Raw genomic sequence first — 14,782 nt, forward strand, 5'->3', positions numbered from 1 at the left:
AGCCCTTTGCAATCGCCATTTTACTTTCTGTTTCTAGGAATCTGACTACTTTACATATCTCATATAAGTGGAATCATACAATGTTTGTATATTTGTGACTGGTTTCACTTGGCATGACATCCTCAGGGTTCATCCCTGCTGTAGTATGTGTCAGAATTTCCTTCCTTTTTAATATTTCATTGTAATGTACATATCACATTTTGATTATCCATTCAACCATTGATGGACACTTGAGTTGCTTCTACCTTTTGGCTTTTGAGAATAATGGAATGTATACTTACTTCAACCAGGAATGACTGTTTGTTGACACTGCATTATGAACACAATGTGAAATGGGAGCACATGGGCATCTAAGTCGCCCTTCCTCCTCCTGTCTTCTTTGTAAATGGCTCTACGAGTGCAGGAGAAAATGCCCCCTAATTAGTCCATGCCCAGAAAGAGCAAGAGCCCCCTTAGGAGCAACACACAGGAAGATAAGAGGCTTAGTCTGAGATTTGTATTTGGTAACTCCAAACTTATATTCAGGATTTATTTAGATCCTTAGGATTTCTCTTCTAGGAGCTACTTTTATTATTGAGTCTTAAAAATCCTTTTTTTGGCCAGGTGTGGTGGCTCACGGCTGTAATCCCAGCACTTTGGGAGGCGAAGGTGACAGATCACAAGGTCAGGAGACGGAGACCATCCTGGCTAACACAGTGAAACCCCGTCTCTACTAAAAATACAAAAATTAGCCAGGCATGGTGGTGGGTGCCTAGAGTCCCAGCTACTTGGGAGGCTGAGGAAAGAGAATCGCTTGAACCTGGGAGGCAGAGCTTGCAGTGAGCTGAGATCTCCCCACTGCACTCCAGCTTGTGTGACAGAGTGAGACTCTGTCTCAAAAAAATAAAAATAAATAAAACATAATTTTTTTGTTCTGTCATGTGAAGCAAGAGCTAAAATCTTAAAAATTCTTACAAGGCAGTCTCCATCTTAGAAGCTCATGGTCAGGGATTTCTCTCCCCTCCAGGGGATTCCCAGCTCTTCTCTCCCCTTTCTGTTTCCCTGTGGGAGGTGGGGTAAGGGAGTAGGGGGAAGAATGCAACATTGCAGTGCCATAGCTGGGGCAGGGGTGGGACACAGGTCCCCAGCGTTCCAGGTGGCATTCGGGTATTTCCACATAGAAACAATGTGTGGATGATGTAGGGTTCAAACATATACGATTGGTAACATTCTGATTCATTATGGAGAATAATAGCAGCAATTAACATTTATTATACGTTAGCTCATGCAGTGTCTCATGGATCCTTAAAACAACCTTGTGAGGTAGGTATAATAACTAGTTTAGAGAGATGAAAACTAGGCTTTGAGAGGTTAAGTACTCTGCCCAAGATCACACAGCTGAAAAGTAGCATGGGCTGAATTTGAACTTAGGACTATGATTCTAAAACTTGTACTCTTACCTGTACTACACCCAGCCTTCCTTTTTATGAAATAGGCTCACAGAGTTTTGAATGGGAAAAGTTTCCAGGCTCTAAATGATGAATTTATACAAAGTTTTGAGGTACAGCTCCTTACAGACTGGGGACTTACTTAGATACTTACTTAGATACTTACTTTTTTAGGGTCATGTCCTGCCCTGAAAGGGGGGCCCCTTCCACGGGGGAGTTCTTCTTGCCACACACATTGCCAAAGCTGTCATAGCCGAAGAGGAGTCTTCCTGCGGCTCCAGCCACCACCGAGTAGCCCATGATAAACACCTGGCAAAACCGGGGGCATATGAGAGCCTGGCCAAAGAGCTGAGTGCACGATGCCCCACACCCCTGCAGATGCTGATATAAAATGGAGCCTGGTGGAATGTGAAGCTCTCCAGCATCACACCCCTTCGCTCCGTCAGTAACAGTGTCAGCAACTCCAATCTATCAGCATCCTGCTCCTCTGCTACTTATACATTTACGTAGAGAGAGAATCTAATCCACTGAAACAGATTTCTCTCCATTCTTACCTCTTTGTGCTTTTTAACCTTTTCCTTAAGAATCTATCATTTTTCTTTTTGGTCTAACTTTACTGGGACAATTCAATTTTTCTTCCCTTGAGGTTCTTGCTTTACTTAAGTGCTTTAGGGCTATGCTAATTCTTTCCCCGAGGTTTTTTTTTTTTTCTACTACTTTTTTTGTTTTTCTTTTCTTACTTTTAGGGGATTCTGCAGAAGCAACACAGTTGATATGTACTGAAACACTGTTCACAAATCTGCAAATAGTGTTTTGGAGTAACTGCTTAAGACATACAAAATAAAGAACCATAGGAATTCTGTTGGACAAGAACATCTTGCGATCTATCATCATTTTTATCCACTCTCATAGTGAATGTGGAATATTCGAAATTTCAGTTCAAACAACTGTGCCATTAATATATACTGACAGGCTCTCTGCCAAGATTGAATATGTATCTTCCCATAATGCAAACTTAGTAAGTTTCCCAGTACTGTATACAATATATAGGATACCATTTAATACTCTATATTGACAAGTTCATTCCAGGAGAACAGATATAATACACTATTCATTAATATATAGTATTGATACCTTGTGCTGCAAAGGTACATTGTCCTAAATTCAAATACTTTCTAGACATTCTGCATTTATTACTAATTTAGAAATCAAAATAACAAACATTCTTCAAGTGCCCAGTGTGTGCTTGAGACTTTGTTACTGGGAGACACAGGAATGACCAGAACCTACTCCTTGCCCTCCAGGAACCCAGCCTGGAAGGCAAGCAGGACTTACGGGCTGCAGACCTCCTGGGGAAGGAGGCTCCCTGTCCTTCCCCACTCTCCAAGATCCTAAGTCTAACTGGTCAGATTCTAGAATGAATGGGTCACCTTTGCTAGTAGTGTGTGTCACTCACCCTTTACCTAAAGGCTGTGGAGTAGGTGTGACTCTGTTTGCCAATGTGGCTGGCATGGCAAGCTGACTGCGCCTTGACATGCTTGTCTTGTCCTTTCGAGTTGGAGTGTAGTAAGGTCTTGACTGTGTTTGGACTTAGAGGGAGGAAAGGGGTCATGTGCTTCTGCCCAGCTCACCAGTAATCGAATAACAAAGTGATGTCTTCCATTTACCATCATTTTTTCCTTTGGGAAGCCTGTGGTGAAGAATGGAAAGTTTTTCTGGGTGGGAGAGGTGGGAGTGGTTTTTGAGGATTCCTGAGTCCCTGCTAATAAAACAATGACTTTATGATTATTATTTTTTTGTTTTGTAGAGACAGGGTCTCACTTTATTGCCCAGGCTGGTCTTGAACTCCTGGCTTCAAGGGATCTTCCTGCCTCGGCCTTCCAAGAAACTACTACTATAAACCTTCATTGTCCTAATTTCAAACATGCAATTGCGATTCTATATGAAAGGTGATATAGGAGGTGTGTACACTGGTCTAGTGGGGCCACCAAGGTAGTCACTGTCAACTGTGCCTGCAAAATCAGGAAAATGGAATCTTGAGGGATGAATAGGAAAAGGCAGGGTGGGAGAGGATACTGGAGGGGTAAGTAGAGGCAGAGATAGTTCAGACTTTGAGACTTGTGCTTAATGTTCCTTGTGCTTAATGCAAATATAAACACAGGCCAGTGCTGCATTTGCAAGAACCATATCTGCTTATAACTTCAGCTCCTTCCCCCAAGCCTTTGTCCAGCCCTAACTCAGGGCACACCATCACCAGTCAGGACACCTGTCACAAGACCTGAAAGCCGAACAACGGAGGCAGAAAAAAAAAATCCAAAAACAAAATACTCCTTGCTCTGTTTTAAATACCTGCGAATAAAAAATGTTGCAAAAAATACTAAAAGCCAGTGAGCTAAGGACTCTGACTCTAAAAACAGAATGCCATAATGAGAATTTGGATATATTAAAACCTTCAGACTTATTTTGCAAATGAAATGTAATTTTAAAGCAGTTTCTAGCTCCATGCCACCTCTCAGCTGGTTCACAATTCTTCAGGCTGTGATAGGTCATCTACAAAGCCCAGGATTCTCAGCTGCTGGGCTGAGAGTTTGGTAGTGAGGTTCTAAGTTGAAGCTGTGGAGGGGCTAATTCAGATCATTAAATCACAATAACAGCTTGAGGTCAAAGCTGCCAGGCACAAGGCAGGCCAGCTGCTCCCTGCATTTATACAACAGCAGTCTCAAATAAAAACACCAACCATCTGTGAAGTTAAGCAGAAGGTATTGTAGGTGCACTGTCTCTCCCAGCTCCTAGGGGAGAGTTCCAACGTAAGCAACAAAAAACATCTGATTATGTGTTTCAGACCTAACCTTCCACTGTGCCTGTAACCAAGCCTGTCTATGTGAAACAAATTCTTTTCTCACTTGGAAAGAAGAACAAACATGATCTTTTAGGGCCTATTCAGATGAAATTCTTTTCAACAAAGGTAATTACTATCTGGTAGTTATTACCCTGCTCTATAAATTAATCATTTACCATGCAGCAAATAGCATGCCTTAGGCTGGCATGGATGATTTCGTGAAAGTGGCCTTTGAAAATGTCAGGTGAGACATTTTCTGCTGTTACCTACAATTCTAAGGTTAAGTATAAAAGCAGCAAGATTCGGCTTCCAACAGACTCTCTCAGGATTATAACCGCACAGCCTGATGGAGTTTACCAGCAATCATACATAATCTCGAAATTAGAGTGGGAAAAATCATTCCTTGTTAGCTATGGTTAACAGTATTGGCTGCTAAACACAACATATCTCGTGTGTGTGTGTGTGTGTGTGTATGTGATGTTCAGCTAAAGGAAATGCAACTTATTTCTAGGCTTACCCTGGCTTTTCCTTTGTTAAAGGTGCACCAAAAGCTTGAGGAATATTTGATTTGGGGGTGTGGCAGATGGTAAAAGAACTTCTGTTCAGTAAGTTCGGATAGTAAAAGGAGACACATTGGCCTTACTAAATAGCAATCACATTGCAAACTGTTAATTCCCATTTCCTAATGGAGTCACCCCTTAGAACCTGGCCTGTAGCAGAAAGCCTTTCTAGCGAGTCTAGGACAAGAATTCTCCCGAGTACTAAGTGATGTTTATTGTGGGTTAACGGCAGAAGTCTCTCACTGCACACCAACTACGATTCACATTTGGGACAGAGTTATTTCCAGACGTGCACACACACTCTGGCCTCTTTCCTACCAAGCACCCACACTTACCAAACCAGTCCAAAAGAGAAAGAACAGGAATAACCATGCCGTATCTGTGCATTTCCTATAAATCTGGGGTCGCCACTCCCTTTGCCTAGGGGCTCCTTCTGCAGAAACCTTCCAGAAAAAGGGAGAGTTGAGAAAAAGAAGATAAACAAGTGGACTCAACCTGGAAACCGAACCCAAATCTACTCGAAGAGTGGTCAAAGTAACCAATCTTTTTCTAAATTTTTAAAATTAATTTTTTTTTTTTTTTACGTGGCCACCAGAAGCTCTTTCACACAGCCTTTGAAACACCTGCTCTGTGCGGAGCGGATGTTAAGCCCCCTGCCGCCAAGTGCTTACCTGGAGGTGCACCTGAGGGCGACCCCAAGTTTGCGCCCCGCGGCCCGCGTCTCCCCCGCCTCCGCCCCAGCACTGGAGCAGGGTCCAGGGTCCTCCCCGCCAGGTGGCCCCAAGGTACTAAGCGGGGGCGTAATTCCCGAGGCGCGGGAAAAGCGGAAGCGTCCGGCAGGGCAGGCTGCGTGCAGGAGGGAGACCCGACCCTTCCCCGGGGCTCCTCCCCCGAGGGCCGAGGCTGCGAGCGCTTACCAGGTACTCGGCGCCCAGGCAGTGCATCGTGCGCTCGCCGGCGGGGGCCGGTGACTGGGAGCCGCCGCCGCCGCCTCCCGTACGCCGAGACGCAGCGTCCGCGAGCCGGGGCTGGGGCTGGGGTTGGGGCCGGGGCCGGGCCGGGGAGGGGCGGGCACGGCGCAGCACCGCCTCCCGTCCGCCTCTGCGCCTGGCCCGGTGACTGCAGGCGCTGCGGTCCACTGGGTCCGCCTCTTTCCGGCATGGGTTTCTGCCCAGCTCACCCGCTGTCAGCTGGGGTCCTGCTCGGGTGGGAGGAAGAGGCTCAGACGCTTCCCTGCCCTCTCGCCTCAACCACCTCGGGGCAGCGTCTCCCAGGATGTGCACTTTGACGACTAAAGCTGAGCCGGCGCCGCCACGACCTTGGGCGGGTGGTCGGCCTCTGCCCTGAGCAGGAAGTAGAAAGTCTCAGCAGACCCTTCCTGAGGGCCGAGCAACACTGTAGTGGTGTATTCCACATAGCAAACAGGTAAGCAGCATTTACTGTGTGCTGGATTCTGTTCTCACTGCTATTGTTATTCCTAATCTACGGAGGAGGGAAACTGAGGCACGGCCAGCGGTGATGCAGCTTGTTCGAGGAGACACAGTAGGTTGTGGAGGCAGGAGTCGAACCCAGACGCTCCGGGAGACCGGCGCTCTCGAGGTGGTTTACTCTGACTTCTCTCCCACCTTGCCTTAGGACAATCATTGCCTGACTTCGCAATTGAAATGGTAGTGTCCACTGAAGCGACTGGTAGCATAGTTTTCCGGGTAATACCAGACCAGCGCAAAAGCACTGTTGGGGTGAGGAATTTAAAAAACGAAAAACAAAAAAACTGCAGGCCGACCTCCCCCCACCTCCTCTCAATCAAGCCTCTACCCTTCCCCCTGCCACCCTTAGGGTTGCTAGGTTAATTGCTTCCTTTAGGTGCTGCTTCTCCCTAAGGGTAGAAACCTAACTGGAGGAAAGATCTGGTAAGTGGCAGAAACTGGGAATGATAGACAGTGGTTCTCTGGTGCCAGCGATTTCCTTCTGGGCTCACACCGCCCTCCCACTGCAAACTCACTGGGCCTTCCTGGATGCATGTTTATCAGACAGAGTAGGTGAAACCCCAGGGGAACATGAATTCATAGGACAAAGAATTAGACACTGGAGGAGTGCAACTACTGTTAAAAGACCGCAGTTGAATAACATAGGCCATCTGAAACTGATCAGTAGAGCAGATGGACCAAGATTTTTAAATAAGCATGATAAATTTATTTAAAATGAGTTATGATGTTAGCAATATGAATCAGGAAAAAATATGAAACTAAAACAGATATTAAGCATAAAAATAATTAGAATGAATATTGATGCTATGTATTAGTAATGTGCAATAGTCTAAAAGATGCAGCTGACGATGAATTAGTAATTGGAAGAGCATTTTCAGCAAACCTCCAGAGGCAGTAGAAAAAGTTTTAAAAAACAAGTTAGCTTATTTGTAAATTTTCTAGCTTATACCTAGGATAAAACTAGAACAGAAAGGAAGAAATATAAAAACAGAGAAGGGGAAATATTTGAAGATATAATGGAGATAAATTTCAAGGTAGAAAAAAACCTTCAGATTGAAAAGGTTTATCTCAAGCAAAATATTTCTATATGTAAGTATTTAAAAGCATAACTTTGAACTTATTTTCTGTTAAGCCATATTGTCATTAGAATGTGAGAATGTATTAATAATAAAAATATTCTTATGAAAGATTCATTTGAATGACATTCTTGGAGGATGTAATCAAACAAGAGAAACAAATTCGGGAGATGATACAATAGATATAGCATGAGAGTGGCCAAATATTTAGGCTGAATTTATTGTTGTGTTAGAAAAAAGGCCAGGAACCATCCAAGTGTCCAGGAACTGGTGGGTGGCTATACATAACTGTGATGCATCTATACAATGAAATACAACTAAGCATTAAGAAGGAACAAACTTCTTACATATGCAAAAACATGGATGATCTCAAATGCATGTTAAGGGAAAAAAAGTCAGATATAATAAGCTACTCTATGATTCCATTTATGTGACATTCTGGAAAAGGCAGAAAATAGATCAATGGTTGTCAGTTGCTGGGGGTGAAGGGAATCTGGAGAAACTTTCTGAAGTGATGGAAATATTACATTATCTTGAGAATGGTACTGATGACCCAGTGGTATCTGTTTGTCAAAATTCGTAGAACTGTACACTAGAAAAGGTGAATTTTATTGTATGTAAACCGTATTTCATTAAACCTGACTTACAAAAACTCTTTTCAAAAGTCTAGAAACAAAGAACAGTATATTTATAATGACGCAGACCTAAAATTATAGACAATGTCAATATTGTGAGGGGTGTGGGGCTCAGGAATGAGAGGCCAAAATGATAAGACAGTGATCTAAAATAGTGCCATTCAAAGGGTGGTTCACAAAAATTAATGGTTCTCAGAGAGATAAGGAGCTTGTACCAGAATGCATATCAGCTCTTTGATTCAGCTGACACTTTCGTAGCAAGACTTCCTCAATGAAGGAAGTTGTGTGTTGATTTACATTCAGGCTCAAATCTCATTCTGGAATGGATGAGATAAGTAACCCAGTACTACTTAGAGTACTTAGAGTAGTGCTGGGTTAAATTACTATCATATGGGAGGAAGACAAAAAAAATGTTAACTTTAATAAATCAATAAAGATAAATATTTGTGAATGTAGGTCTTAAGGGTAACTACCATTAAAAAAGAATAAAACGTAACTTTTAAAGCAGTGGAAGAAAATTTTATTGAATGAAAGGCAAGAGAGCAGAGGAAAAAGGAATAAAAAGAAAGTGCAATAATTAGAATATATGAAATTTGATAGCAGAAATAAAATTACTAATAATTTTTACTTTCAGAGTAAGTGTGTTCCAGATACTTTTCTGGGTGTTTCTTATTTGATCCTCATAATAACCTTATGAGGAAGGTACTATCACTTTCATCATCCTCATTTTATAGATGATGAAACTGAGATTAATTAACTTGCTAGAAAGTGGCAGAACCAAGGCCTGAACCCAGGTGGTCTGGATCTAGAACCCATACTTAGAACTGTACTTAGAGCTATTCTATGCTGCCTCCTAAATAGAGCAGCAATTACAATAAACGTAAGTGGCTTAAACTAACCAATTAAAAAAAACAGTCTTTCAAATTGAATGAAAGCAAGGGATTCAGCAATACGTTTTCTACAAGAAACTTGTGTAAAACAAATAGACACTAAAAGGTTAAAAGGCTTGAAAAGGATATAGCGCAAACATGAACCAAAGAAAGCTCATGTAGTAATTTTAAAACCTGACAAAATAAAAGTTAAGATAGAAAGTTCATAAGGGAGGTCATAAATGTGCCCAACAATACAGCTTTGATATTTATTAAGCAGCAGCTAACAGAAGTTTAGGCAGAAACAGATAAATTAGAATTATAGTTGGAGATTTTTAACTAGCTCCTCTCAGTATCCAATAGATCAGGTAGACAGTAGATACTTCCTCTCCTCTCCCAACACACATACACACAGAAAACAAATATACAAGGTCTGGACAATTTAATTAATAAACTTGAGCCATTAGATATTTATAACTCATATACATTTCCATCAAACAGTGAATACATGTTCTTTTCAGGTACATGTGAAACATTAAAGTAAAAACATAAACTGTGTATTAAATCTTAAAGGAAGGCTCAATAAATTTCACATTGCAATCAAATTAGAAGTAATGAATAACAGTATGTGTTGTGGACAGATTTTAAGGCCCCTATGATTTCCACCTCCTGGTGTTTACACCCTTATGTAGTTCCCTTCTTTGGATATGGGTGGGACCTGTATCTTTCAACCAATTATGATGGTTAATTTTATGTATTATTTTGAATAGGTCAGCCATAGGGTATCCAGATATTTGGTCAAACATTATTCTGGGTATTTCTGTGAGTGTGTTTCTGGATGAGATTAGCATTTAAATTGGTGGACTGGGTAAAGCAGCTTTCCCTCCCTAATGTGTGTGGGCCTCATCCAATCAGTTGAAGGCCTGAATAGAACAAAAGGCTGACTCCACCCCCCTAGTAAGAGGATTCTCCTGCCTGATGGCCTTAGAACTGGGATATTGGCTGTCCGTCTACAGCATCCTACTGGTCTTTGGACTTGAACTGGAACATTGACATTTCCTGGTTCTAAAGCAGCTTCCAGCCTTTGGACTTAAATTAGAACACTGGTTTTGCAGATTTTGGACTTGCCAGCCTCCATAATCCCATGAGAGTCAATTCATTATAATAAATCTCTTTATAATATCTATCTGTCTATCTAGCTTAGCTATCAATCATCCATCCATCCATCCTATTGGTTCTCCTTCTCTGGAGACCCCTAATACACCAAAAAAATACGGTAAATATGATGGAAAGTCATTCCCATGATTACATGACATTAAGAAAGAAAGAGAACCCAGTTAGATTGTGCCCAGACTCCTGACCAACAGAAACTATAAGATAATAAATGCATGTTGTTTTAAGTCACTACATTTGTGGTAATTTTTCATGTACAATAAATAATACAGCAGATGTATTAGTTCATTCTTGCATTACTATAAACAAATACCCAAGACTGGGTAATTTATAAAGAAAAGAGTTTTAATTGGCTCACAGTTCTGCATGCTATACAGGAAGTTTAGTGGCTTCTGCTTCTTGGGAGGCCTCAGGAAACTTACAATCATGGTGGAAGGCGAAGGGGAAACAGGCATGTCTTACATGGCTGGAGCAGGAGAGAGATATGGGGGAGGTGCAACATACTTTTAAATGACCAGATCCCACAATAACTCACTATTATGAGAACAGCACTGAGGGGATGGTGCTAACCCATTCATGAGAACTCAGCCCCTATGATCCAATCACCTCCCACCAAGCCCAGCTTTCAATACTGTAGATTACAATTTGACATGAAATTTGGGTGGAGACACAGACCCAAACCATATCAGCAGAATAGCAAAAAACAAACAAAACCCACAAACAAACAGAAACCAAAAACTACCCCAAACCTCATTTGGAAACCAAAAAACATCTTAGTAGACAACATCCTTGAGTCATAAAGGAAATTAAGAAGTATTTAAAATTGAATGTTAATAAAAATTCTACATGTCAAATTGGGACACAGCTAAAGTGCCAGTTAGATGGAAATGTATGGTTATATCTATCAGGAAACAAAAGGTTAAAAATAAAGTAGCTAAGCATTCAACACAAGAAGCAACGGCATACACAGTGAAACAAGAAGAAAGGCAATAATAAAGATATGGGCAGGAATCAGTGACACAGAGAAAAGTAGAGAAGATGAATAAAACAGAAGTCAGTCCCATGGAAAAGATTAAGAAGACCAAACTTTGGCAAGGCTGATCAGGAAAAAAGAGGAAAGATTCAAAATAAGACAGAATAATGGAGGAAATAACAAAATATATTAAAACGTTTAAAAAGTGTTATGAACCCTAATATATATAAACCTAGATAAAATGGATATGTTCCTAAAAATATAAAATGCCGTAATTGGCATAAGAAGAAATAGAGAATTTGAATAAACCACTAAGTGTTTGGTAAATTGAAATGGCAGCCAAATGTCTCTCCTAAACTCCCCCCACCCCAACTCAGATCTAGAGGCTTTTAAGGGACTTTTAAGAAACAGTTAATTTCTATAACATACAAGTTGCTCCAGAAATAGAAATAGAGCAAAAGTTGCTCAGGTCATTTTATGAGGCCAGCATCAACCTGATACCAAAACCAAGTAAAGATTGTACTGGAGAAAAATAAAAGGAAGAAAGAACTATTATTACACTTGTGAACTAAGATGTCATTTCAAATAAATTTATTATTTGTTTTAAAAAAATCTAGTTTTAGAAATTTCCTAAAAATCTATTAGAGCTATAGGCTGACAACTGGTTAATAGCTGTCATCAGGATAATACGTAGGTCACTCAACTGGGTTACCACACGACTGTGCCCTTCAAAACTCACTTCAACTCCCTACCCTTCATTGTGCTCGCCAGTTCTCAACTTATTATATAACAAACTGGCCAATTAAGTCAGCATCCCTGCCTTGAAAAACCCATCTTATGCCAGACCCTAAAACCCTTATAAATATCCCATCCTTGAAATACATTGAATATGTCTATATTCATAAGTTCTCAATAATACTAAATGAAAATCCTTATTGATTGCCTCTAGAAAATTCTAGGGACCAACTCATTTCAAAAACTTAAAGGGAAAGAATCAAACACATATTCTGCCTCTCTTATACGAACAATACTTAAGGGAAATCAAATAATTAATGAGGGAAGTTTCTCTTAATAGACATATTGTGGCTTATAGAAGCAGAAGGAATAAAAAGAATTAGGATATCACAGTTTTCCAAACATCGTAAAAGAGGTGCAGGCAGCCATCAACCTCCTCCCAGGGAAGAACGTATCACTGCCTGTGAAATTGTCATGCCAGAAAAATACAATGGAATCTGACTACCAACTTTACTACAAATATAGGAAATAGAGGAACAAGTCAAATGACATCTCAGGGATGCCACCGGCAAAATCAAGAATGGGAAAATTGATTTTGACATTGTGTTTTGACAACAATCTCCACCACAACAGCAAAAAGATAACAAGAAAGAAAAGAGGATGTGGAAAACCTACAGATTAAAAGAAACAAATATTTTAACTAATTACAATGTGTGGACATTGTTTAGATCCAGATTAAACCAAATGAAAAAATGAAAGATCATTTAGAGGACACTGTAGGAAATGTAAGCACTGATTGGATGTTTGATGATATTAACTAATTTATATTAAAGAATTTGGGGGTCTGATGATGGCACTGGGGCTAAGTCTAAAATAAGGGAGTCTTTATCTTTTAGATTTACATACCAAAAATGATATGCTCTCTGGGATTTGCTTTTTAAAAAATCCAGGGCAAAGGAGAATGGTTGGAGGTGTGGGGAAACAAGATTGACTATCCATTGATAATTGCTGAAGTTCATTAAACTTCATTAAATTGCTAGGGGTTCATTAAACTAGTTTCTCTACTTATGTTATTTTTCAAACTTTACACACAGACACACATGATGACTGTACGGTCCGACCTGCAGACCCTGACCCAGCAATGGATGAGAGACATACACTAACACAGCTGTCAGTCCAGCTAAGAGGCTCTGTTCTGAGTCTGGAGCATTGCCCCATAAGCTGACAAAGTTTGCATTTATTTAGTACAGATTAAATGACAAAGGTCTTGAGTAAACACCACTAGAGGGTAATTAACATTGCTGACCCCCCACCCCCCAGCAGAGAGCAATTATGCACCTGAGGTTGATCAGTTTGGTCTTAGGACCACATGAGTAAACAAGCTATTTAAACTCCACACATTCCCGTGTTATTTGCTTTTTTGCTATCAACTAAAGGTAAAGAGGATTAGGCTGCCTTCAGCCGAATCTGTTACTGAAGCCATGCAAACCCTCCAGCCTTCCAAGAAGGTTTGTGTTTATTTTCTATAACTATCTTTATAATTTTTCCTCTACAATTTTTCCCATCACCCTGACTGAACTCCCACAGATGATGACAATGCATGCCACCTCCTGAGCTTCCATTTGGGAAGTAGACACGCTTAACACTTCTGTATGGATGCACCTGCTCTTGATCATACCTACCTTGTTTCTTTTGTTTCTGCCTTTTTTTTACTCCCCTCTACCCCCCCCACCCCCAGCTTGAGCACTCATGCCTGACCCTCTCTATTCCTCACTGAGGCAACATCATTGCTTAGCCTTAGGATCATTGTATCTCCAGATCTATTGGCCCAGCTAAGGTGCCAGGCTCTCACAGTTTCCCATCCTCAGTCTCTTCACTCCAACCCCATGCAGGCCCCTGGAGCTTCTGTAGCACTTTGGCCTTAACAGTTTTTCCTCTTCTCTGTGTGTTTCTTCATCCCATACCTCACATTCCCCTCCTGCCTATCTGTTCCTTTCTCATGATTGTCTTATATTCTAATCTACATCTCTTCCAAAGGCCTTTGGCAACTTTTTCTAAAACTTCTAGATGCTCTCTGAAGATGTTGAGATCTCGCTTCTGTCCCAATCTGGTCACACAAAGATGCAGTTAGGGCCACTCAGGTTGCCTGCTTTGCTTTCAAATGTCTGACCATTACCTCTTTGGGGCAGGTCTCCCAGACGCAGACTGAAGCTTGTGAATCTTATTGACACTGTACTTTGGTAGTTCACATGAGGTATATACTAAGTTATAAGGCATAATGACATGAACACACCTGAACTCACTACCCAATTAAATAACTAGAATATTCCCATAATGCTTCTCCTTGGACACAACTCCTGCTAAGCTTTCAATCTCAGAGGTAACCACTGTTCTGAGTTTTGTTAACCTCCTTGCTTAAACATACTTTTTTTTTTTTTTTTTTTGAGACGGAGTCTCGCTCTGTCACTCAGGCTGGAATGCAGTGATCTGATCTTGGCTCACTGCAACCTCTGCCTCCCAGGTTCAAGTGATTCTCCTGCTTCAGCCTCCTGAGTAGCTGGGATTACAGGCACGCACCACCACACCTGGCTAATTTTTGTATTTTTAGTAGAGATGGGGTTTTGCTGTGTTGGCTAGGCTGGTTTCAGACCCCTGACCTCAGGTGATCTGCCCGCCTCAGCCTCCCAAAGTGCTGGGATTGCAGGTGTGAGCGACCACGCCCAGCCTGCTTAAACATACTTATTATTTTAGATTATTTCACTCCTTAAATAACATAATTTAGTTTGCTTTTTAGGGGATATTACAAAAAATGATGGTGTATCGTAGGGAGTCATCTGGAACTTTTTAACTCTACACTTTTTTTCATGTGTGGTTTTAAAGTTGAGGTTGGCTAAACATTTGGAACTTATGGACATAAAGATGGCAACAATAGAAACTGGGGACTATTGGGGGAGTGAATGAGGAGAGCAAGGATTAGAAAACTAACTACTGGTTATTATGCTTATTAC

At 41.1% G+C, this 14,782-nt stretch overlaps 1 protein-coding gene and 1 long non-coding RNA gene across 5 annotated transcripts in view; one reads left to right on the forward strand and one right to left on the reverse strand.

The window, feature by feature from the left end:
* Positions 1–1,730, reverse strand: part of SLC44A3 (solute carrier family 44 member 3) — a 72,396-nt gene extending 70,666 nt beyond the window's left edge. For 2 of the 3 annotated variants that reach the window (XM_030825021.1, XM_030825020.1), the window contains exon 1: positions 1,594–1,730. In XM_030825021.1, the coding sequence (XP_030680881.1) occupies positions 1,594–1,727 (134 nt within the window). In that variant the 5' untranslated portion in view covers positions 1,728–1,730. Of the gene's footprint in view, positions 1–281; positions 386–1,593 lie in introns of those variants that run through there. The other variant, XM_030825022.1, reaches the window with a different exon arrangement.
* A 4,244-nt stretch (positions 1,731–5,974) lies between these two features.
* LOC101178953 overlaps positions 5,975–14,782 on the forward strand; it is a 148,257-nt gene continuing 139,449 nt past the window's right edge. For both annotated transcript variants that reach the window (XR_001114223.2, XR_004032719.1), the window contains exon 1: positions 5,975–6,251. This is a non-coding gene — a long non-coding RNA (uncharacterized LOC101178953). The remainder of the gene's footprint in view (positions 6,252–14,782) is intronic.

The sequence above is a fragment of the Nomascus leucogenys genome, chromosome 12, assembly GCF_006542625.1.
Source record: "Nomascus leucogenys isolate Asia chromosome 12, Asia_NLE_v1, whole genome shotgun sequence".
Lineage (NCBI taxonomy): Eukaryota > Metazoa > Chordata > Mammalia > Primates > Hylobatidae > Nomascus > Nomascus leucogenys.